Source organism: Quercus robur, chromosome 9 (genome assembly GCF_932294415.1).
Source record: "Quercus robur chromosome 9, dhQueRobu3.1, whole genome shotgun sequence".
NCBI classification, from domain to species: Eukaryota; Viridiplantae; Streptophyta; class Magnoliopsida; order Fagales; family Fagaceae; genus Quercus; species Quercus robur.
Genome location: NC_065542.1, coordinates 47,918,651 through 47,942,379, shown reverse-complemented (window position 1 = coordinate 47,942,379; position 23,729 = coordinate 47,918,651). Strand labels below are relative to the sequence as shown.

General features: G+C 37.5%; 1 protein-coding gene across 9 annotated transcripts in view; it reads right to left on the bottom strand.

The window, feature by feature from the left end:
* Positions 1-23,729, bottom strand: part of LOC126698785 (probable disease resistance protein At4g27220) — a 171,541-nt gene that overhangs the window by 20,431 nt on the left and 127,381 nt on the right. For 4 of the 9 annotated variants that reach the window (XM_050396220.1, XM_050396224.1, XM_050396223.1 and 1 more), the window contains exon 6: positions 207-2,798. In XM_050396220.1, the coding sequence (XP_050252177.1) occupies positions 207-2,624 (2,418 nt within the window). In that variant the 5' untranslated portion in view covers positions 2,625-2,798. Of the gene's footprint in view, positions 1-206; positions 2,983-3,143; positions 3,189-12,020; positions 12,200-12,310; positions 12,771-23,729 lie in introns of those variants that run through there. The other 5 variants (XM_050396221.1, XM_050396225.1, XM_050396226.1 and 2 more) reach the window with 4 other exon arrangements.

The following is a 23,729-nucleotide window of genomic DNA, read 5'->3' as shown; positions in this document are numbered from 1 at the left end:
ATCAATACTTTCCATCAAAATGAAAGTCCTAATCATGATATCTAAGGGATTTGACTTTGCAATAATGAATAACTAGCAAGTAATTTCCACACAAGTGACAGTCAAATTCATGCTCAACTTTTAGTATAATGCTCAACTCTAAAATGTGTACGTGTGAAGGTTATCACAATCTGTAGAGGATATTAAATCATAAGTCATAAGAATACCTTTTTGTTGAAAAGTGATTGAGAATCAACATTAGAACAAAAGCCCATTAAATTTGGTAATCTTTTCAGATTTAAAGAACGCAATTGAGGGAAGTCAATTGTATCCGTAATGATGTCATCATTGACCTGTATCCCATGTTTTCTTTCCTCTGCAACAATTGCACTTATTACCTTGCAATCCTCAATCTCTATTTCTTGGAGTTGCGAAAAGCACCTGAGCAAGGTTGAGGAGAAGACAAATACCAAATTATCACATTTTCTTATTTCTAACTTTCTCAAGTTGTGGAAAGACCCCATTGCAAGTTGGTTATGGCATATATTTTCCAAATTGATCATATTGACTAGAGAAAGTAACTCTAAAACTGGAAAGGCAACACATATCGAATCAATGATGTATTGAATCTCAACACTGTTTTGAACATAAAGATGCTTCAATCGTGGAAAACCTTCCTTATCAACTTCAGAAAGAATATTTTTAATACCCTTCCCAGGAGCCAAAGTGAGATGTTCGCAACCTTTCAATAAAATTTTAATTCCATCCTCTTCTTGTAAGCTTCTATCAAGGTCAATTTTCAATGTTCTTGAGATTTCAAACTCAACACGGCTATTACTATTCCAATACCAATCAGGGCCTATTAATATTTCATATCTCACCAACTTATCAAAAAGTAAGGCATTTGGTAGAATATTGGGATTCGGAATATGTATACATAATGTCGTCAAGTGTAATAAATGATCTAACTCTGAGACTCTAGCATTGCTTCTTTCTGTAATTTCTCCGCCAACCTGCCATTGATTAAAGCTCTGATTCATGTGTATTTCTTCCAAATTTTTTAAATTTGATAATACATTTGATGGAATGGCTTCAAGTTCGGTGCACCTTCTCAAATCCAACAATTGAAGGTGAGTCAATTGCCTTATTCCTATGGGTAAGTTCTCAATCTTGGAATCAACTAGGACAAGAGCTTTCAAATTCTTCAATTCTCCAATTAAAGCCAAGTCTTCTGAATCGCACTCAACCAAAGCCAATGTCTGGAGGTTCTGAAGAAGTGAAAGGGATGAAGGAAGTGGGAGACTTAGTCTCATCAAAACTAAAACTTTTAAATTTTTTGCCCCTTCAAAAATGTGATTAGGAATCTGCAAAGAATTTTCTTTATCACCCAAAATAATGAAGTTAAGTTGCGGACACTCCAACCTTTGAGGAAGCTCACTAAACTTGGCTTCAAAAAGTGCGATTCCAATGGAGTCTTTCATTTTTTTCATATTGGACAATTTTTCCGAATCATCTGAACTTCTTATGGTTAACATTTTCTTTTCTTTGTCTGCAATATGTATGGCAACATCACGAATGACATCATGCATTTTAAATGTACCACTCCATTTACCTTCTAACAGCAAGCAAGAATCTTTTAGAATTTCGACCAACGTGTGGACCCTATTCCTCACTTCTTCCATTTTATAAACATCTTCAAGGAAGTCCAAACCCACCAAATATCTCCATAAGAGATCTATTTGTATGACCATATCTTCTTTAAATGAACTGCAGAACAAGAATAAAGATTGCGCTTCCTTACTTAAAAAATTGTAACTAAACTTTATACTCAAGTATACCTTCTCGTGCATCCCTTTGATCTGTGTTGGATTTGCCCTTTTTAACTGTTGCAAGGCATCCTTCCAAACATTTGGGTTCTTTTTATTTTTCAATGTATTCGCAACTGTTGTAATTGCAATCGGTAAGCCTGCACATTCTTTGACAACCTCAACCATGGTAGATTGGAAATTCAAGGTTTCAGCAAAATCGCCCACTATCTTTACAAACAAGAATTTAGCTTCTTCGTTTGATAGAACTTCAACTTGGAATATCTTTTCAGCATCCATATCATTGACTAATACATCTCGAAATCTAGATGTTAGCAATAGTTTGCTTCCTTTGCGATCGTCCCCGAGAGAAATTCCAAGAGCATCCAAGTCAATCTTGTTCCAAATATCATCTACAATTAAAAGGATCTTTTCTTTCTTCAACCGCTCACGTAGCAAATGTGCTTGTTGAAAATCAGTGTCCTCATCTTTAAACTTCAACTGTAATTCTTTTGCAATTTCTTTCTGAATCTGTTTCAAGTTTGGAGTTTGGGATACAACTACTGTAACAATCCTTTCAAATAACTTGTCTTTCATGGCTTGTGTTGCAATTTTTCCAACAAGCATGGTCTTGCCCAAGCCGCCCATCCCACAAACCCCAATGGCAGGAATAGTATCATCTTTTAGAGCCTTCATAACTCCGTCAAAAATTGATTTTCTTGATTCAAAGTCCTCATAACCTTTAGTAGAAATAGTAGTACCCCCATCTATAGGGACACGGTGGCCTACTGTATGGAACGTGTCCGCCTCATCCTTGAGTTCCTTGACAGCCAATCCCATCTTGTGTGCTTTTTTTCCAATCTGATAACGGGCCTTCAAATTAAAACACTTCAACTTTGCTTGGCCTTCCTTTTCAAAGAATTCTTCTACCTCTGCAGTGATCCCCTGAACACGTGTCTGCCACCTCTGGACGTTAGCTTCAATTTCTTCTACATTGTAACTAGCAGCTTGAACCTTACGCTGCACACCATCTCTAGCACCTTTGAGATCGTCAAATTTGTTATTTAGATTGTCAACATTTTTTTTGTAGCGAAGATAACCCATCTGACGTCCGACTGCTGCAATTGTGTAACCCACAGTTTTTTCAACGAATACTTTTACGGTCTCCGTAAGAAACTCCATTTTCAATTGCTGCTGTCTTGAGAGTATAGGCAAATAAAGGCCAATTAAAAACGATGGCAACAACGAAAGTGTAAACAAATTTTGTTAATTTTTTTTAGAGGAAAAGTGTAATCAAATTGAAGGACAAAAGAAGCCAACGTAAATGACATTAACATACTGAAGATAATGGTCTCCTACCGTCTTCACACGTGCCGTTAGTGCAACACACAAGAAAGCTGAAAGCTGACAACATTTACAATTTTACAGCTAATTAGAGCATTCACAATAAAAATGGAAAAATTTTTAACATTTAACAACTTAAAAAAGCTATTTTATCAACACAACTTACAATATACCCTGCTTCAAATTTTCTATTTTTTACATTACCTAAAAAAACTATTCATTTTTTATTCATTTCTCTCCCCCATTCTTTTTTTTTTTTTTTCTTTTTTTTAATTATTCATTTCTCTGTTCCTTCTCCTCTTTTCTTCTCTTTCGTCTGAAGCAAGCCACAACCCCACCCCCGACAAACCCACAACCAAACACTGCCACGCTCCAACCGGCCATCCTTCAAAACCCACAACCCCACACTCACCACCTCCACAAACCCATAACCCCACCTCCACAATCCCAAACCCACAGCCCCACCTCCACAAACCCACAACCAGCCACCACCACGCTCCGACTGGCCATCCTCCACAAACCCACAACCAACCACCACCACCACACTCCGACCAGCCCCACCTCTTTTGATTTTTGCTCAGACCCAAACCCAAAATCTCAAGGTTTCCTCTAACCCAAAATTCAATTTCTTTTGATTTTTGCTCAAACCCAAACCCAAAATCTCAAAGTTTTTCTCTTGGGGTGAAAGAAAGCCAAAGGCCGGTGAAAGAAGAAGAGAGAAAGAAGAAAAGAGAGAAGAAAATGAGTACGGTGAGAGGAAAAGAAGGAAGAAAAGAGAGAAGAAATGAGAGAGAAGTATTAAAATATTATTATTATTATTTAAGTGTTGAGCCACAGTAGCCTGTTATTTATACCAGCCAACTGTAGCTCAGTTGTTAAAATTTTGAGTATAGCAACCTAGTGTGTTTTTTGTGAAATAAAAGTTGCTAAAATCAATTTTTAGCGATTGTACCTTCTTTGTTGGGAATGCTCTTAGAGAATTATATTGGGTTATAGTACTAATGCGGCAGATTGTGATAAGCTGTGAACCAATGGACTATTGTCCCTTTTTTTCTAATTTTATTATTACAAAAAATAGATTATTGCCCATAAGATGGTAGGAAGAAGGCATCTACTTTGTTTTTTGTTTTTTAATTCTGAAGGTGCAGCTTACAACAGTGAGAGTCAGAGAGATATAAGGCTTTTAGCTATATCTTGTTCAAAATCTAATATAGCCCTAGGAAGCATGGGTGCAGCTGCAAGGCCTCCACACCCGCACCCGACACGCACGGACGAGCTATGCGGCAGTTGACGCCGCTACACACGGGTCAGTGGCATGTCCTTTTTTTTGTTTGCAGTTTTGCGCCAATTTAGGCAGAATCAGGCCGTATTGGCAAAAACAAGCCAAATCAGGTCAAAGCCGACTTTGAATCAAGTTGAAATTCTAGTAAAAAAATAATAACAATACAAAACTCAGCGTTTTGAACTTTGAAGCAACTTTAAACCAAAAGAAAATAATAAAAAAAACCCTTATCCCTTTCAAACGACAAATTTCTCTGCCTTTCTCGTTCTCTCACTCTCCGTCTTACCTCTCTCACTCCCTAACCCACGGCCACTCACTCAAAATCTCTCCTTTGCCTCATTGCCTAAGCTCACTTGTCATCTCTCGGCCTCAAGCTCACTGACCCAAGTCCCAAGCTTACTCAGGTATTTTGCTTTCATTCTAACTCTCCATTATACTCTCACATGCTCTATTGCTCATTATATATCTGTCTCTCAATATGTATCTACTATCTGATTTTTTTAATTTTTTATATAAGCTGTAATGTTGAGACTTGAATTGATTACTTGATTTCTTATTTAGTTATTATATATTTGTCAAATTATTTGTAGGTCAAACAACTTAAATTGAAATTATTGAATTTTCAATGGATGAAGCTACTAGCACAAAACCTTCATCAAATGAAGGTCTTCTTTGGAAGTATGTAACTAAATTGGAAAAACCTGTTGGTTCTACTTCTAAATCAGTTGGAAACACACATTTTAAGTGTGATGGAACTTTTGTGGGATCCTATTCTAGGGTTAAGGCTCATTTATTAAAAATTAGTGGTAAAGGTATTAAAGCATGTATGAAAGTGACATCAGGCCATAGATTGTAAATGCAGAGAGTGCATGATTAGGTTGAGAATGATAAGTTAGAGCGAGAACGCAAAAGTTGAATTCCCTTACCCACCCCCCCCCCACCTCTCCCTGGGCCTATTCCCTCATTCTAGGGACAGGAAGGGAGTGATAGTACAGATGCAGTGGTTGATGGTAAGAGGAGGAAGATAATTGCGAATTCTCCTTTGGAGAGAGCATTCCAGAATAGTGCTAGAGCTGAATTGAACAGTAGAATTGCTAGGATGTTTTATATTGGTGGGCTTCCATTTCACTTTGCAAGGGACCCAAATTATCGTAATTTCTAAGCATATGCTGCTGCCCATAACATTCCAAGTTATGTTCCTCCTGGATACAATGCCTTGAGAAGAACACTTTTGCAAAAAGAAAGAGCAAATGTTGAAAGACTTTTGAAACTAATTAAGGACTCTTGGCTTGCAAATGGTGTAAGTATAGTTTTTGGTAGATAGTCAAATACACAAAGAAGACCTCTTATTAATATAATGGTTGCATCAGATGGGGATCCAATGTTTATAAAGGCAATTGGTGGGTCAAGTGAGTACAAAGACAAACATTTTATTACTGAGTTGTTGAAGGATGCTATAAAAGAGATTGGATATGAAAAAGTTGTCCAAGTCATCACTGATAAAGCTAATGTGATGAAGGCTGCTGGAGCTCTTATTGATGGTTAGTATCCCAAAATATTTTGGACAACATATGTTGTCCACACTCTCAATCTAGCTTTGAAAAATATTTGTGCAGAAAAAAACACTGAAAAGAATGAAGTTACATATGAGAAACGTAGTTGGATTATACGTGTTGCTAATGATGCATCCTTCTTACGTGTTTTTATCATGAACCATTCAATGAGGTTGGCAATCTTTAATGAATTTTGTCCATTAAAACTGCTCCAAGTTGTTGATACTAGATTTGCTTCAGTTATTGTCATGCTGAAAAGGTTGAAGTTGATAAAAAGAGGCCTTCAAGCCATGGCCATTAGTGACTAATGGGCTTCTTATAGGAAGGATGATGTTGGAAAAGCTCAAAAAGTGAAAGATTTGATTTTTAAGTGATCATCAGTGGGATGTTGTTGATTGTATCATTGAATTCACAAGACCTATTTATGATATGCTACGAAAATTTTTGTAGAAAGGAGCAAGAGTTTAGAGCGATACTTTGAAGATGCAAATGAATTAAGGATGGTGAAAATTGAGTTTGATACATTTTCAGGAGAGAGGTTTCCTGCCTTTAAACTTCTTGGACAACTTTGTTCATCCTCATGTGCTGAGAGGAATTGGAGCACATACAAATTCATTCATTCCTTAAAAAAAAACAAAATGGCTCCTGCACATGCTGAGGATTTGGTATATGTGCATTCTAATCTTCAACTCTTGTCAAGGCACCATGAGGAGTAGGTAAATATAGCAACAAAGATATGGGATATTGCAAGAGACTCTTGGAATAAGAGTGACATACATGAAGGAGCTAGAATTTTTGAGAATGCTACCTTTACACTTGATGAACCATAGTTAGAGGCCATGGTTATTAGGAATGCTAGCACTAGTGTTACTACTAGTGAAAGTGAAGTTCAAAATGAAACTATTGATCTTGAAAATGATGATGACATTTGTATTTGATTATCTTGAACACTTATCTTTTATTTTGTTTTAGTTTCAAACTTGTGGTTGTATTCTAATTTCCGAACATCATGAAATTTTTTAGTTTCAAACTTGTGGGTTGCATTCTAATTTATGAATGTCATGTTTTAATTATTATCTACTATTGCTTTTAAATTGGTATATGTTTACAATTATATGAAAATGTATGTTTACCAAAATATAGAAAATATAAATAAAAATATTTTCAATAATTTTTAAAAAAACATATTCTGCAGCACCACACCTTACTTTTTCAAAAATTGCCAAGTCACCACACCACACCCGCACCCGCACCTGAACCCGAACCCAAACCCGAATCCCCATAGATATAGCCTCTTTTTTTAGGGACACTAATTATTAGCTAATATGGAATCTAAAGTACATGTGGTGGCATTATTTTTCTTAGTTTGAAATACTTATGATCATATATCCTTTATCCGTTCCATCATATTACAGAAGTTGGTCCAAAAATAACAAGAAGTGTGAAAATAATAATTCCCAAAATCAAATTTAATAGGATTTTTTTTTTTTGGGATAAATATGATATCAAATCTAACAGTAAATTACGCTGTTGACAAGTAAATTCTCACACCGTTTGATGTCCTAACTCCTATTTTTACAAGGTTGGTTCAATATTTTGTGGGACCTCATGGAAAATTTTAAATGGTACCATTTTATATATATCTAGATATTAATTAAAAAAATATTTAACTTACTTTTTTCTTCAACGTTAATTTTTTTTTTTTTTTGGTAATTCTTCAACATTAATCATAGTCTAAGAATTCCAAAGGACAAAGGTCACATGGCAATGGCATCCGACACGAGTAATTTCCCTTTTGCCCTAAAGTGTATTGCTGTAGATTGGTCGTTAAATTATTGCTTTCTTGGTTTGTTCTCTCAATGCTCTCACTAGATTGCTACTCTGTTTTATTGTCTATTTTTAGTTCTTTTGGTAATATGATTTTTGCTCAGTTATTTTATGTGATGATTTTTTTTTTGTTATCTACATTCTATTTTGGGTTTTTCATTGTGTTGGTGTATATTTTGGTTCTTGAGTAGCGTTCGTGATGTTATGTTCTTTTGTAGTATATTAATTTTCTTTGAATCTTTGAGTATTCCAGAAGCTAGAACTACTTTTAATCTAATAACTCAGCATAATTTTTTCCCTAGCTTGGCCCATAGAGCATTTGTAGCAGTGGAGCTAAAAAGCTATAATGCTATTTTAACTCCATCAATATACCAAAAAAGGCTTGCAACAGTGGAGCCAAATCCATAAAATTTAGCTGATTTGCTACAGTGCACATCTATTTATAGATGTGCACTATAGCACTCATCTAAAAAAAAAAAAAATTTAATCCAACTCCCGATTAAAATAATAAAACTCACTTTATTTTTTTTCATTCTTTTATTCTATCTCCACCGTGCACTCATCAGAGCTCTCATCTCTCCCACTCATCAAGCACTTATCTCCCTCACTCATCAAGCTCTCATCTCTCTCGCTCATCAAGGTGTCCCCTGGGCAACATAGCTGTTCACCAAAGCAAGCGCATTACTTGTGATTTTATGTACCTTCGTCACCCGATCACACACGTCACTCTTCAATGACCCATTAGCCACATCTTCAAACCCATCCATACAGGTGTCCTCGTCGGTCAAGGCAGCGCTCATCCACGTCTGCACGTTGCTCATTTGAAACCCAAAAGACTCCACTCCCAAACCCGCGGCTCCGAGCTGACGCATCTGCTTTAGCGAGCCGCGGATCTCGTCGACCGCGTCGCCGAAATTGGTGAAGCAGTCGTGCAAAGCCGCGGTGGCTCTGCGGTCTGTTCCATACTCGACCTAGCAAATCAAAGTGGAGACGTAGGTAGCCATGCGGCGAGCCTTGGAGGGACTCACGCCTATGGCGACTTTGGCGAGCTGACCTGAGCTTTGTTGTACGGCGCTGGCGTAACGGGACAGGGAGTGGATTGAGGATTTGGGTTTTTTTTTTTTTTTTTTTTTCTCTGCTGTGGACTGCTACTAGTGGTGGTGGTGGAGGTGGTGGTGGAGGATGTTTGTGCTGTGTGGTAGTGGTGGTGGTGATATATTATTTTATTGTAGTAGAAATATTATTATTTAATTGTAGTAGAAATATTATTTTATTGTGATGAATATATTATTTTATTATGTTGAAAGCTAAAATAGATCCACTGCTGCAGCATGTGTGTAGGTAAAATAGATAAAGTAACTTTTGGTGGAGCTAAATTGCTAAAAATTTAGCTCCACTGCCGTGAATGCTCTTAGAGCATTCACATCTGGACTTGTAAATGGCAAATTATAGTATATTATAGCATCAAAGTACAAATAACATGCATTACCTGGTCTTCTAATTGCAAAAATTTTTACAATAGTGCTATAGTATCGTCTTATATGTATGATGGTACTGTAGCAACTTGTAAAACTTGAACCACACATTTTATTAATTTCTCCTCTCTCTCTCTCTCTCTCTCTCTCTCTCTCTCTCTTTGAAATCTGAATCACTTTTCTCTATTCTCAAGCCAACCTCCCTCCCTCTCTCCCAACACACTTTGTCTCTGTCTCACTCACTCCTTCCCCTCTCTTATATCGGCATGGAGATCAGCAATATTCATTATTTTGACAGCCAAACAGAGAAACACATGTGGGCGAGTCTTTTTTTTTTTTTTGGAAATTGAGTATCATCAAGGGTGGCTAAATGGTGTAATTTTGGGTTGATCGACAACGTCAACTAGTTGTAGCAATTGAAGAATTATGTATATTTTTTTAATAAAAAATTGATTAATTTCTTTTTTATCTTTCTTTTCTTTTTCTTTTTGGTTTCAGTGTTGTGTGTGTGGTGGCTGATGTGGGTTGAGATCGGTGGTTTGGCTTGCTGGCAGTGGGTTTGCAGTGGAGATTCGTGGTGGTTATTTCAGTGGGTTTGATCTATTGTAATTTTTTCTTCTATGGGTTTGATTCTTGGATGGGTTTTGGTATGGGTTTTTTCTATGGGTTTGATTCTTGGAGATTATAGTGGGTTTTGATTCATGTAGTGGTGGGTTTTGGTCCCGATCTGGTATTTGGCTTGATGGCAATGGGTTGTGTTGTGTTTGGATTGCTAGTAGTGGCAGTGGGTTATGTTGGTAATTTGCTGGATTGATTTGGGTGATTTTGGTATGGGTTTGTTGTGATTTGTTGGGTTGATTTGGGTGGTGCAGCAGTGGTGGGGTGGTGGGTTTAGGTGGTGGTTGTGTTGTTGATGATGGTGGTGGCAGGTGGTGGTGGTGGGGTGGTTGGGTTTGAAGGGTGGTTGTGTTGGGTTTTGGGTTTATTCCCGGTGGTGAGATTGAGGTTGAGAGAGAGAGAGAGGGAGAGACAAAGACAGAAATTAAATAGAAGAGAGTGATGATTTTGGGTTATATATTTTATTGGGTAGATATATTATTTTAATGTATTGTATAGGAAAATAAAAGTTGTGATGTTGGATGTATTATAAAATGGTATGATATAATTGATAAAATAGCTTTTGAGATGGTGGTTGTGTTGTTGATGATGGTGGTGGCAGGTGGTGGTGGTGTTGTTGATGGTTGGCAGGTGGTGGGGTGGTTGGGTTTGAAGGGTGGTTGTGTTGGGTTTTGGGTTTATTCCCGGTGGTGAGATTGAGGTTGAGAGAGAGAGAGAGGGAGAGACAGAGACAGAAATTAAATAGAGGAGAGTGATGATTTTGGGTTATATATTTTATTGGGTAGATATATTATTTTAATGTATTGTATAGGAAAATAAAAGTTATGATGTTGGATGTATTATAAAATGGTATGATATAATTGATAAAGTAGCTTTTGAGATAGTAAAATAGAATAATATGAAGATAACGATGTGAATGCTCTTATGTAATATATTAGGTCTATCGCCTCTAAAAAAAGCATTTTCATCTTCCAACGGTTATCATTCAAAATCAATTTAGATGGAAGAATGTCTTCAAGGGTTTGATCCAGTTAAAAAATGACACTAATTAATTAACCATTTCTACTGTTCTTTAAAATTTTATCATTTGGACTTCCTTCTTTATCTTATTTCTATAATTTAAGAAAGTAAAATGCCATAAAAAGCGAACCTATTTTTAAAAATTTATCGTAGGGTAAGTCATTTATACTTTAAATCTAAAACTTAAATCAACCCGGGGGTTTAATATAACCATAAACACCTCCATTTTTTTTTCTCAAAAAAAAAAAAAATAGAACAACTTAAGAACATTGGATTGTATTTTATTTGGTGAAATTATTTTTTATGTGCTCATAAGAAAGAATTGGATGTGTCACAAACATTCATGAATAATTATCAAATAGTGTTAAGGTCTTAAAATTGTGTACACTAGTCATGGATTTGATTAAAATCTTTTGGTTTGGATGATGAATTTAATTGAAAAGATATTAACAATTGCTTTTTTGTTTCAATTTTTGAAAGATTTTGGTTAGTATCTATTCTATAAAGAATTTGATGTGTATTGTTCGACTCTTTTGCATTTTTTTTCTCCATTCCAAGTCAAATATTAAATTTTTATGCTATATTTGTTTTAGTTGTAATGAATAATAGAGCTATAAAAGGCTTTTATATTATTTAAAACAAAATTTTAGTTAATAATATATACCCACAATGCGTGAGCTATGCCTAATTTTAAATATTTATTGCTTAGTAGAACTGCTGGTTTCTCTCATGGGAGAACCCGAATTAAAATTCCTCTATACCCTCTCTTTAAGAAAAAGAAATAGAAAATGATGTTTAATAGGAGAATTTGCTAGATTTTTAAAATTATTTGTTTCTTATTTTGTTTATGCTTAAAAACTTTTTCTTTATTGAAAGTATGTAGTTAAATAATTAAATTTATTATATTTTAATAATTTAAAATTTTGAAAAAATTGGTAATTTAACACTTTTCTTAATCCCTATCTCCTATTTTGCCATTTTTTTATTATAAATTTTTATTTTAAGGGCAGCTATTAGATCCATAATTAAGCACCAAATTAGTAACAGACTACAGTGATTACGACAGCAAAGAACCATGTCAAAGGATGAATGAGATAATAAGAAATAAGAAGGTTACCTCGATCGCCGTACTCTTTAGGATATCGAATCAGAGCCGCAGGTTGTTTTAGACTCGGACAGTCACTATGCTGAGTATCAGAAAATGGGAAACAGTAGATGACATCTTGTTCTTTCCTTTCTTTCTTCCTTCTTTCGCTCTTTCTTAATTTCCTTTCCTTCTTCTTTTTCCTTCCTTGCCTGTCTTGACAAATGATAAGTAGAACAAACTAAAATGAAAATTAAAAAAGAAAAAGTAAATCAGTTAACAAACTGCAATAAAAATCAAATTGAGGAACTAAAAGGAAGTACCTCTCTTATTTTAGCAGATCAAGGATAGTGGCTATAGTAAATGAGAGCAGCGGTGACGATTAAGCTAGCTGGACTTTTCTTCTTCTTCTTTCTTTATTTTATTCTTCTTCTTTTGAGAAGTGATTCAAGTGAAGCAAAGTAAGATTAAAATGATGGGACGAGGATGATAACACAAAAAACTGCAACGAAGATTAAGGTAAAAAGTCGGAAAAATCTCACTCTTTACTATTATATTTTTTTAATTTTTTTAATTTTTTTATAAGAACTAGAGCAAAGCAAAACCAAACTGAGAGGTAAATTAATGGCGTAAAGTAGAAAGTATCAAACTCTTTTTTTCTTTGAAAAGTTGAGCAAAATAAAACCAAAGTGAGAGTGTAAAGATTGACGAAACAAAAGATGATGCGAAAATGATTTTAGAGGACAAGAGAAATGAAGGAAAGTAGAATAGGAAAAGTCTTTTAATGGACCTCAACAGAAGAGAGTTTCTTTTCTTGCTCATTGACTTTTTGTTTTTAAATAAAAATAATAAAATTTTAATCTATATATTTTATGAGCAAACTTTTTATGTAAAAAGAAAAAAATATTGAAAAACGCGATACAAGTAAGCTGGATCAAGTCTATACTCTAACGAGCATATATGCATAAAATCTCTTGAATCCACAATCCTATTTAAATGTCACTAATTTGAGCCAATATTAATTAACTATATACAAAGAGTATTGTTAGTGTTCATATCATTCCCACCTTAATTTAAAAAACATAAGCACTATATAGTGTTTTAAAATGTTGTAAAATTTACGTGGGTTCCAGTTAACTCAACTGGTAAAGTCTCTGATGGTTGTATAAGAGATCTGGGGTTCAATCCCCGCCTACACCAAAACTGATTGGTGTTTTGGTCTGATAATAAAGAGCTATTATCAGAAGCAGACGTCATAGGTTGAAACTCTCTCTAAAAAAAATGTTGTAAAATTTACAAATAAGTGTTGCTAGATAGATATTATTGATGTCATCAACATTGAACTATACTTCCAATTTAAGCTGAAAAATCTTAGGCCTCATTTGGGAGGAGGGAATGGAATGGAATGGAATGGAAAGGAATGAAAAGAATCATTTTAGAATATTCTTTCATTCCCTTGTTTGGGAGTTCTAAAAAAAATGTTGTAAAATTTACAAATAAGTGTTGCTAGATAGATATTATTGATGTCATCAACATTGAACTATACTTCCAATTTAAGCTGAAAAATCTTAGGCCTCATTTGGGAGGAGGGAATGGAAAGGAATGAAAAGAATCATTTTAGAATATTCTTTCATTCCCTTGTTTGGGAGTTTTAATGAAGGGAATGGAAAGTCCATTCCCTTGTTTGGGAGTTTAAGTAGGAGGGAATGGAATGGGTAGGAGGGAACACTCATTCCTCTCTATTCCCTTAAAACCTCAAATTTTCATTCCCCTCGAAATTGGGAGGAATGGGAGGGAATGAAATTAAATTTAATGATTTTTTTATTAAAACTCCCAAATTACTCCTATATATTCAATTATTTATTTTAAAATAGGGGTCTAATAGTAATATTGTCATAAAATGATTCAATTCCATTCTTTCCATGTTACTCTCAAACAAGATTACTTACATTCCATTCATTTTCATTCATTTCCATTCCTTTATTTTAAAACATCCAATCAAGGTTACTTAATTCCATTCCATTCCATTCTTTTCCATTCATTTCCCTTACTTAAATATATTTCATTCCATTCTATTCCTTTCCATTCTCTTATGATTATTCAATTGCATTTCATTCCATTCCCTTATGAACTCCCAAACGGAGCCTTAAAGGATTGGCACAGTAATTTTCTAAAACCTCTTGTGATTCATGAAGTTCTAAATTTAAATATTTTAAGCAACTATTAGAGACACTCATAAGGAATTCATCCTTAATTGTAATTTTCTAATGTATATTAGAAAGAAGATAAAATGCATGTGGAAGAGATTAAGTAACTGTTCAAACTTCAAAGAGTAATAGACATTTACACGTAACAAAAACAATAAATAAGTAAGCATGGAAGTCTTTGTGGTTACCTTATCTATTCATAATTTGGGTGACCAATCAATGCTTTACAATTATTTTTGTTTTGCTTTTTGAAAATTCTAGATCCACAACTTGGAATTAATCTTTTGAATTATTAGATAGTGGGAGGCAGACATGCACTTTTGAATCTTTTGAATTATTAGATAGTCTTTTGGTTCTGGCGTGTAGTATTAAGCCAAAAAAAAAATAATAATAATAAAATAAAAATAGTGGGAGGCAGAATTATTGAGTTGATTAAAGTACTCTGTTTTTTTCTCCCTGATTTTTCCTCTTCTTTCCCGTTGTTTTTCTTGACCATATTTTTATTGGATAGTACCATTGAGGAAGGCTGAAACTGAATTATTGAGTTGATAAAAGTACTCTGTTTTTCTTTTTTGGAACATCTAGAAGTTGATCAAAGCCTGCGTCTGCAGTTCACAAGATTACTGTAAATTGATTTTTAAATTGTGATATAATATGTATTAAAATACTATTTTTTCCTTAAAATTTTAGGTTATTTTAATTTTGGGTCTGGTTAGGTTTTGGCATACACTAATCATCCACTTTAAGAAAGTTTTTATGAAGAATTGAAAAAGTTGTCAAAACAGTTATTCACTTTTTCAGTTTCCCATAAAATGTTTCCTAAAATTATTTACTAGTGTATGCTCTTAGAGTATATGTTAGTAAAACATTTTTATTTTTATCATTTATGTTTTAAATTTTTTTATTTTGGCCATATATATTGGATTCCATTTCATATTACTCATGTCGGTCTATTTTTCTTAATAATCTTGTGACACCTAGTATTGTATAGGTGATTTGTACCTCTTAATGAATTGTACTTATCTGATACTTAACAGTCATATTATTAACAAAAATAGACTTATATGGGTAACATGTATTAATGGACAACATTTATTTAGCACTTAACAGTCAAATTACTGACATAAATTGACTTACATGAATGACATGTCTTAATAGGCAATATTTATTTGGCACTTAAAGGTCAAATTACTAACAAATATAATCATCATGGTCAATATAAAAAAGAAATCAGATGTGATGAGCTAAAATTAAAATTTAAAAATGTAAATAGCAAAACAAAAATAACTTCAATCTTTTTTTCTTAGAACAAATATAAAAGCCATTAACTTAATCAACATGTATATCCAAATTTAGACAGCTAGATAGGAGTGATGGAACATCTTCTAGCCAAACCTGTTGGTCATCTACTAGTCTAGAATACTTAGCACAACTTCTAGCCAAACCTGTTGGCCATCTACTAGTCTAGATTAAATAGCTAAATATTGAACGACCCATTTTTTACTTATTGGTGTGAAAAATTACATTGTACATCGGGAACTGTAGGAACTGGAGAAGTGGTCTTCCAAGGTTCTTTTAAGTCCCAACCAACAAAACTTTGTCACTTATGCAAATATAACATCACCTAGCGATTTGTGATTTTTTTATTTTATTTTTATTTTATTCTTATATCTTAATGTGATTAGGAAACTAAGTCACATTTGTATAAGTGGCATCATCTCATTAATGAGGAAGACACTCCAAGAGTCCTCTTAGTAGACCTAATAATTTCTCAGTATGAGGACACAACGCGCAAAAGATTAGCCATACTCCTTGCTGTTAACTTGTACAAATGTCCATTTTTAGCCATATCAATTTCTTTGGATATTGCGCCCAGTTTGGATGGAGAACAAAAGAGGTGGAGTAGAGGGGAGTTGGCTTAAAATTAGGCTAATTTTTAGCCAACTCTTCCCTACTCCCCTTCCCTCCTTCTCCATTCAAACTGGAGATTAGTGCTTTATAAAAATTCAAAAGCCTAGAGCCGCTAGTGCTTCCGCATCCTTTGCAGAATCCAATTGCTTCCAATGAGCACATTGCCCCATAAATTCTTCATGCTCATTGCTAATAACAAAACTAACACTAAGGGCCTGTTTGGTTGGGATAAAAAGTGGGAGGATGAAAAATAGAGGAGAGAATACAAAAGAAAATAATTTGTGGGGTTGTTTAGTAATGGGGAAAAATAGAAGGGATTTTGGTGGGACCTATGCATTTTCTTCTTGTGCTATCAAAAAGAAACCTCTCCAAATTGGAGTGATTTATAGGAGAATATGGTAGAGGAGAGGGGTAGATGGCAAATTACTAAATGTGCCCTTCCCTTCACTGTGCCGGTGTTGTGTTTTAGGTTCACAGGTTCAGTTCATTTTCTTTTTTTATTTTTTATTTTTTATTTTTTTTAACGTGTTTTCTTTCGTTTCACAAATAGTAACTTTTTTTTTTAAATTATTAGTCTTTCTATTTTCTTTCTTTTATAAAAAAATAGGTTTTTTTTTTCTTTCAACGTGTTTTCTTTCTTTTATCAAACTGTGGCCTTTTTATTTAACCAAGTCTCGAAGGTTGTTTTTGTGTTTAACAATAGCTTTTTTATTTCTTTAAACTTTTTTGAATCAATGGTGGTATTTATTTTTTAACCAAATGATGGAAGGCTCCTCTATAATTGTCATATATAATATAATGTAATTATAAAGAAAAATAAAACAAATTGCAGGAGTATAAGAGTAAATTTATATAAACTATTTTTTCTATCCTCATTTTTCTGCTCAACCAAATAAAAAAGATTTTTTTATCCCTTTACTTTTTCATCATTTTAACTCTTTTTTATCTTCTCACTTTTTCTTGTCCCTCATTCTAACTATTTTCTATTTTCTCACTTTTTCATCTCCTCAGCCCAACAAACCTTAACTCTTTGAATATCAGAAAATATAGCCCCATCCATTATTTACCTTAAATCAGCCATCACGTGAGTAGGGCTACCCATTAGAAGTGATGTACTCCAACATTAAACCATTTAATTTACGTCTGAAGGCTAAATGATAAGAGGGGAAGTTGTTAAAAACAAGCATATTTATAAAATATAAAATAAAATTAAGGACACATATATTCCAAAAACATTCAAAAGAAAAAAAAAAAAAAAAAAAAAAAGAGAAGGACAAATGAAAATTAAGAAATCAAAACATATCTATATTTATGACAAAGGACAATGCAAATTTTAGAAGTGAAGATAAAGCATGAGCTGTAAAACAATATGATCTATCAAAGTCACACCCCAATCACACCACATTGGCAAATATTTTTCAGCCCCTACAATTTTCAAAATTTACATTTTAAACCACAAAACATGGAGGCAGATGTTTTAGTTCTAATATTTATTAATTAAGATCAAATTATATTATATAGTATAATATATGCAAGACCTTAGACTTTAAAATTTTAAAAAAATTAACTCAATTTTCTCATTGTCAAAAATTATATTATATAGGTTAAAAAAAAACACTTTTGCTCCATAATGTTTACATAATGAGTGCTTTTATAGTTCCTAATATTTTAAATGAGTGCTTTTAGCTACTAAATTTTCAAAATGAGTATAATTGGTTCCTTTGTCTAGTCTCTTTTGTTTTCTTGTCTCTATGTGCTTAATGTGTGCACTACCCAACCCAAATGATATGGATCCTCTTCCCCATTTGAAACCCAAATCGGTAATGAGTGCCCTTCAACATCACTACCATTGAATCTTAAACCCAAATTCGAATGATATTGCTCCTCTCAATTTCATTACACAAGACAAGTTCAAGATAACCCTTCAAACTAAAATCCTAAAATCTTTATTGATTCTGCCTTTTAACTATCATTCAATTTGACTGACCCACTAGTTTTTATGGTTGTTGTTTTTGGAAGAACATGAAGCTGCCAGTGATCTCTACCTCAAGGTGAAATTACCCCATTGGTACTTGCTTTTGAGGGCTGCTGCTAGCACGCGCCTTTGCTTCATTTTTAGCTTCCAATCTTCCACTGCCACTGCACTGCCAAGTTGCCAACTTATGTACTCTTGTCGCTTGAAATTGTATTTTTAGGAAAAAAATGCTACAATAAGTTTCAGGGTTTTATTAATTAATTCAAGTCGATATGGTTGCAATAGCATCTCTACATCTTCACAGATTAGTTTAAAAAAAATATTACAAGAACAAATACTATGTCAATGAATCAGAACATAAAAACAGTGAAGAACTAAAGGTATGAGGAAGGGGATAAAAAGGGATTTGGGTGCACTCATTCTTAAGGAAAGTGTCGTTTTCATGGTGTAAGCCCATACAGGGACAGAGTCAGAACTAGAAGTTAGAGAGCAGCTCTATTGCTTGTTGTGTGCAACGTCTCCAGCCTTTGTAACTACTGCTTTACAACAAAGGATTTTTGTTTAAAACTTTTTGAAAGGCCAAGTTGTTTGTTTTGGGTAAAATATGTTTGTAAGAACCAAGTACGAGACTTCTGGGCCTTAAATTACTTGGGCTCAAAATTTATTTGTAGTGGGTTTGAGGATTTCCTACTTTGGGTCATTCTCGGCAGAGAGACTCAAAGCAACACTCAGTTTATTCTTTCTCACTTGATAGTTTTCTCTCAATTTTTCTGAACCCTTTCTTCTCCCCAATTTCTTCTATTTATAGCCAAGGTTAGTGGGGAGATTATGATTACAGTCACCGTTAGTGCTACTAAAGGTCCAATATTATCTGGTTAAAGTGGATGTTTAGGTGAGAGGGCGGTGCAGCATTTATGACCTTGGAACTTGGTTCCAGCTTGATCGATTATGTTCGGCAATTCAGTTTCCCGTGCATATCATGACTTTCCCGGACACGGCCAATTCGCTTGCCCGGGAAAGTTAAACCGATCGTCTGTTGGAACTCAGACCCCAAAACTTGTTTTCACGTTAAGGCAGTTTCAAGAAGGGCGTAGGGTAATTGGACATTTCCGCTAGGCCTGCATCCAAAACCGGTATGGGCCTGGGCCCAGGGCCTGTATGGGCTTGGGCTCAATGCCGGTATGGGCTTTGGGGTCTCGGTGCCGTACATTAGCCCCCCCTTGATTCATACTCGGTGGCCGAGAAGAATCAAGGAGTTGTCTGGGACTTTTGACCTCGGGAATCTTATAGCCTGGGACTCGTGACTACGGCTTCTAATTAATATTCATCTCAAAAGACGCGCCGTTTCGCGGCGCCAGATGCAGTCGCCATTATTGCCTGTCGGTTCGTGAACCGAAGCGGCGCGCGAATCACTTACGTTTGGCATTTGATGGGCCGCTCATAAATCGTGCCCATTTATTGCTCGATTAAACGTTTCTTCTCCCCCTCTTTCCTTTTGGCTCTATAAATAGTCCCCCTTTGAACATCATTTCATTTTTCCTTTGCCTCTGATTTTTTGCGCTTACTCTCTGCCGACCAAATCACTGTGCGCTTACTCGCTTGCCCAGTGTTCCTTTCCTCCTTAGAACCCAAAGTAAGTTTTTCTTCCCCTTCCTGTTCCTTCAGCTATATTTCTTCAAGTTCCCCTTTTGTAGTTTTAGTCGTTATAGATGGGTTACTCTTACCTTCTAGAATCTCCGGCTGCTTTAGCCACCTTTAGGAGTAAATTTAATGTTCCCGATGACGTGGATGTGGCCTACTGCCATGAGAGTGATATTGAACTCCACCGAGGGCGGGGCACAGCCTTTTTCCCTTTGATGTCAATTTTAGAAGGAGGGGTTAGGTTCCCCGTGGATCCCCTCTTAATAAACGCACTCACGTACTACGGGCTGTGTCCTGACCAGCTTCCCCCCAACTTTTACCGGGTAGTTAGCTGTGTCAGTAAGTTGAACCATACCTTTAACTTACAGTTAAACCACCATGACATTAACCACATGTATAGCCTCTGTGGGAACAAATCCACCAACTATTACTTAAAGACAAGAGATAATCGGGTACGGCTGATATCATGCCTACCTAATTCGAACAGGAACTCCGCCGGGGAGTTTGTAAGGGTGCGTGGCAATTGGTTTGCCGGGGACGTCCCTTGCCCCTTTTCACGGCGTGAAATGGGTTCGTACTATTCCCTTGATATAATTGCTTTCCTTTGCTTCTCTTTTTCTTCTTATTGTTAGATACTAATGCGACACTTGCTCTTTTGCAGACGGCAAGGTGTTCGTTTCGGACATCAGACCCGTCCACGTCAAGGATCTGAACTTCGTCCTCCGTTCCGAGATATACGTGCATTGGGACGGACAACTCCGGGCCTCGCACTTGATCCTCGGAGTAGAGCCAGTTTACTCTACCTGACAAACCTTCAAGCAGGCATTATTAGTTGACAGCCCCCTACTATCATACATAGACGTCCGGTACGCAAACTTTTTGCCTCCGAAACTTACAACCGGGGAGGCAAGAGAATTTGGTCGGCGGTTCACTGCCTCGGACGAGCTAGCTCCCTTGCGAGACGAGTCCGCGGAACGGGTATCTCAGCGCCTCAGAGAGATAGCCCACGAAGCCATACAGTAAGGAGACCAAGTCCAAGAGCAGCCCAATCCCGAGAATCCACTTGCCGAGCCTCAACAGCAAGTGATAGAAGCGGCTGCCTTGCTAGCTGAAGCTATCCAACCCGGTGCAAGGATGGTGTCAAGGAGAGTCATGACCATCGACCGGTTTGTGCCCGGTGCCCGACAGCCCAATCAGCCCCCACCTACTCAGGGTCGGGGTCAAGTGTCTCAGCCTCCACCCCCTTCGCAGTCCGGACGGGCCCGTAAGAAGCAAAAAGTAACCGATCAACCTTCCACGGGTCCGGGGGATGCCGCAATCCAGACTCCTCCCCAACCAACAGGAGGAATTGTTATCCGTGAGCCACCGACCCAAGCTAGCACGGGGGTTGCGTCCTCCTCTCAGGTGGCTCCAACATGGAAGCCAAAGTTTCTGTTGGACGGCAAACCACTGCCCTCAACCGCCTGTGTTCGGATGTGGGAGAAGGGCGAGGGCGGCCGTATTGCCCAAACTTTGGCCGAAGGTCTTCTTCTTCCCGAGGATGTGCATGCCTTTGAGGAGGGATCCGAGGAGTCTGTGGGGCGCCGGTTAGAGTGGCACGCCATTGTGGTAATTACTTAGCTTCTTCGTTTTCTTTCCATGCATCCTTTTCTGCCTCTTTATTAACTTTTGGGCTTGCCAGGCTGCTCAACTGGCTCACATAGTAGCCAGCCGGACACGGGATCTGGCCGAGGAAGTTGAGCGCGAGAAGGGAGCGCGGGAGTCTGCAGCCAAAACAGCGAAGGAAAAGCTCAAAGCTGCCGAGTCTGCTGAGAAGAAGGCTGCTGCTGCGGAGAAGAACCGGGCATTGGCTGAGAAGAGGTGTGCGGAGCTCCTGGCGAAGCAGAATGAGACGGAGGTCAAGTTAGCTGAAGCCATCAGCCTCAATATTGCTAACGCCGAGGAGTTAGCCGACCTCAGGGCAGCCTTGGCGGCCGCGGAGCAAAAGTGGTACAACGAGGGCTTCGCCGATGCCGAGAATTCAGCAGAGCCGGTAGTGGCTCGGGCTCGGCATTTGGGTTTTGAGGCCGGGTGGTTTGCCGCTCTCCAAGCAATGGGAGCTCCTGAAGATTCGCATTTGAGAGACCCCGGCCAAATCCCGTTTCCGAGCCCTGTCACTGCCGTTCAGGAAGCTCCGACTGCTATTGACGAGGATGAAACGGCCAGTATGAGGGAGCTGGTCGAACAAATTGATGCTCACGCCGAGCCTGAGGAAACGGAAGCCACCAGCATCCCGACTGTGCAGGAGCTTCTTGGTGAAGACCCGCCTTTCCCCCTAACCGTCCAGGCAGAAGTGACTGATCCTGCCCGACCTTCCAGCTGATTTTCTTATTGCCCTTTTGTATTTTTACTTTGTTTTTATCAGTTTTCTAATTTTAAAGGTTTATTTGCCTAAGGCACCGGGATGTGGTGCATGAACAGTTACCTTTATCCATTTGACTAGTAAAACGCTTTCCTTTTGACTTTTATTTTAATCAGTTGCATGAATTTTTGTCAATTGGTATGTTTCACGGGGATTATGCCAGTGCTTTGGGTCATTTAGCTTAACCGAGAGTCATGCTTTTGTCCTTTGTGTTTTTAGTTATAAGGTCTGAACCTGTTCGGCGGTTCCAATCGAGCCGAGTACCAGGTCTTTGTCCTTAAAGATTTTAGTTGTAAGGTTTCCACCTGCTCGGCGACCTTGATCGAGCCGAGGGTCAGGTTTCTGTCCTTAGAGATTTATTTGTAAGGTTTCCACCTGCTCGGCGACCTTGATCGAGCCGAGGGTCAGGTTTCTGTCCTTAGAGATTTATTTGTAAGGTTTCCACCTGCTCAGCGACTTTGATCGAACCGAGGGTCAGGTTTCTGTCCTTAGAGATTTATTTGTAATTCTCTTGGTATGTGGTCGTGAAAACGGCATATACAAATAAGTTCATCATTATCTTGATTTTAACGAAATACAAGTTCTGGCTTACACGGGTAATTATGCGTAGAATTTCTTTAAGTTGTTGGCGTTCCATGGCCGGGGAAGCGGCCTCTCGTCGAGGTCTTCCAAGTAGTAGGCCCCTGCACCCGCAATGGCTGTAACTCTGTATGGTCCCTCCCAGGTCTGAGCAAGCTTCCCTGCCGCTATGTCTCGCATGTTTCCCACAACCTTTCTTAGTACTAGCTCCCCGGCACTGAATTCCCTCCCCTTTACATTTCAGTTGTATCTTTGGGCCAGTTTCTACTGATACTCGGCGAGCCGTATGGACGCGGCCTCTCTACATTCTTCTAACCAATCCAAACGCTCCATCATCAGGTCGGCGTTCTGGACGGGGTCAAACCCGGCGACCCTTGCGCTGCATAAGCTCACCTCGGTCGGTATCACCGCTTCCGCTCCGTACGTCAGAGAAATGTGGTTTCCCCTGTGGATCTCCTGGGGGTCGTGCGGTAAGCCCACAATACACTGGGTAGTTCATCTGCCCATCTTCCTTTCGCCCCGTCCAACCTCCTCTTGAGCCCATTCAGAATAGTCTTGTTTACTGCCTCAGCTTGACCGTTGCTTTATGGGTAAGCCGGGGTTGAATATTTGTTCCTGATGCCGAGTTCGCTGCAGAAGGTCCGAAAGGCTTTGCTGTCGAACTGTAGCCCGTTGTCCGTTACTAGCGCATCTGGCACCCCAAACCTTGTAATAATGTTTTTCCATACGAACTTTTTCACGTCAGTATCCCGGATATTGGCCAAGGCCTCGGCTTCCGCCCACTTCGTGAAGTAATCTACTGCCACCAATACAAAACGGCAGTTCCCCATTGCTCGGGGGAATGGTCCGAGAATGTCAAGCCCCTACTGTGCGAACGGCCACGGGCTGCTGACGGGATTCAGACGCCCTGCAGGCTGATGGATCAAAGGGGCGTGCTTTTGACACTGTTCGCAGCTCCGAACATATTCAGCGGCATCCTTCTGCATCTGAGGCCACCAAAACCCTTGGGTCATCACTCTGTGTGCCAA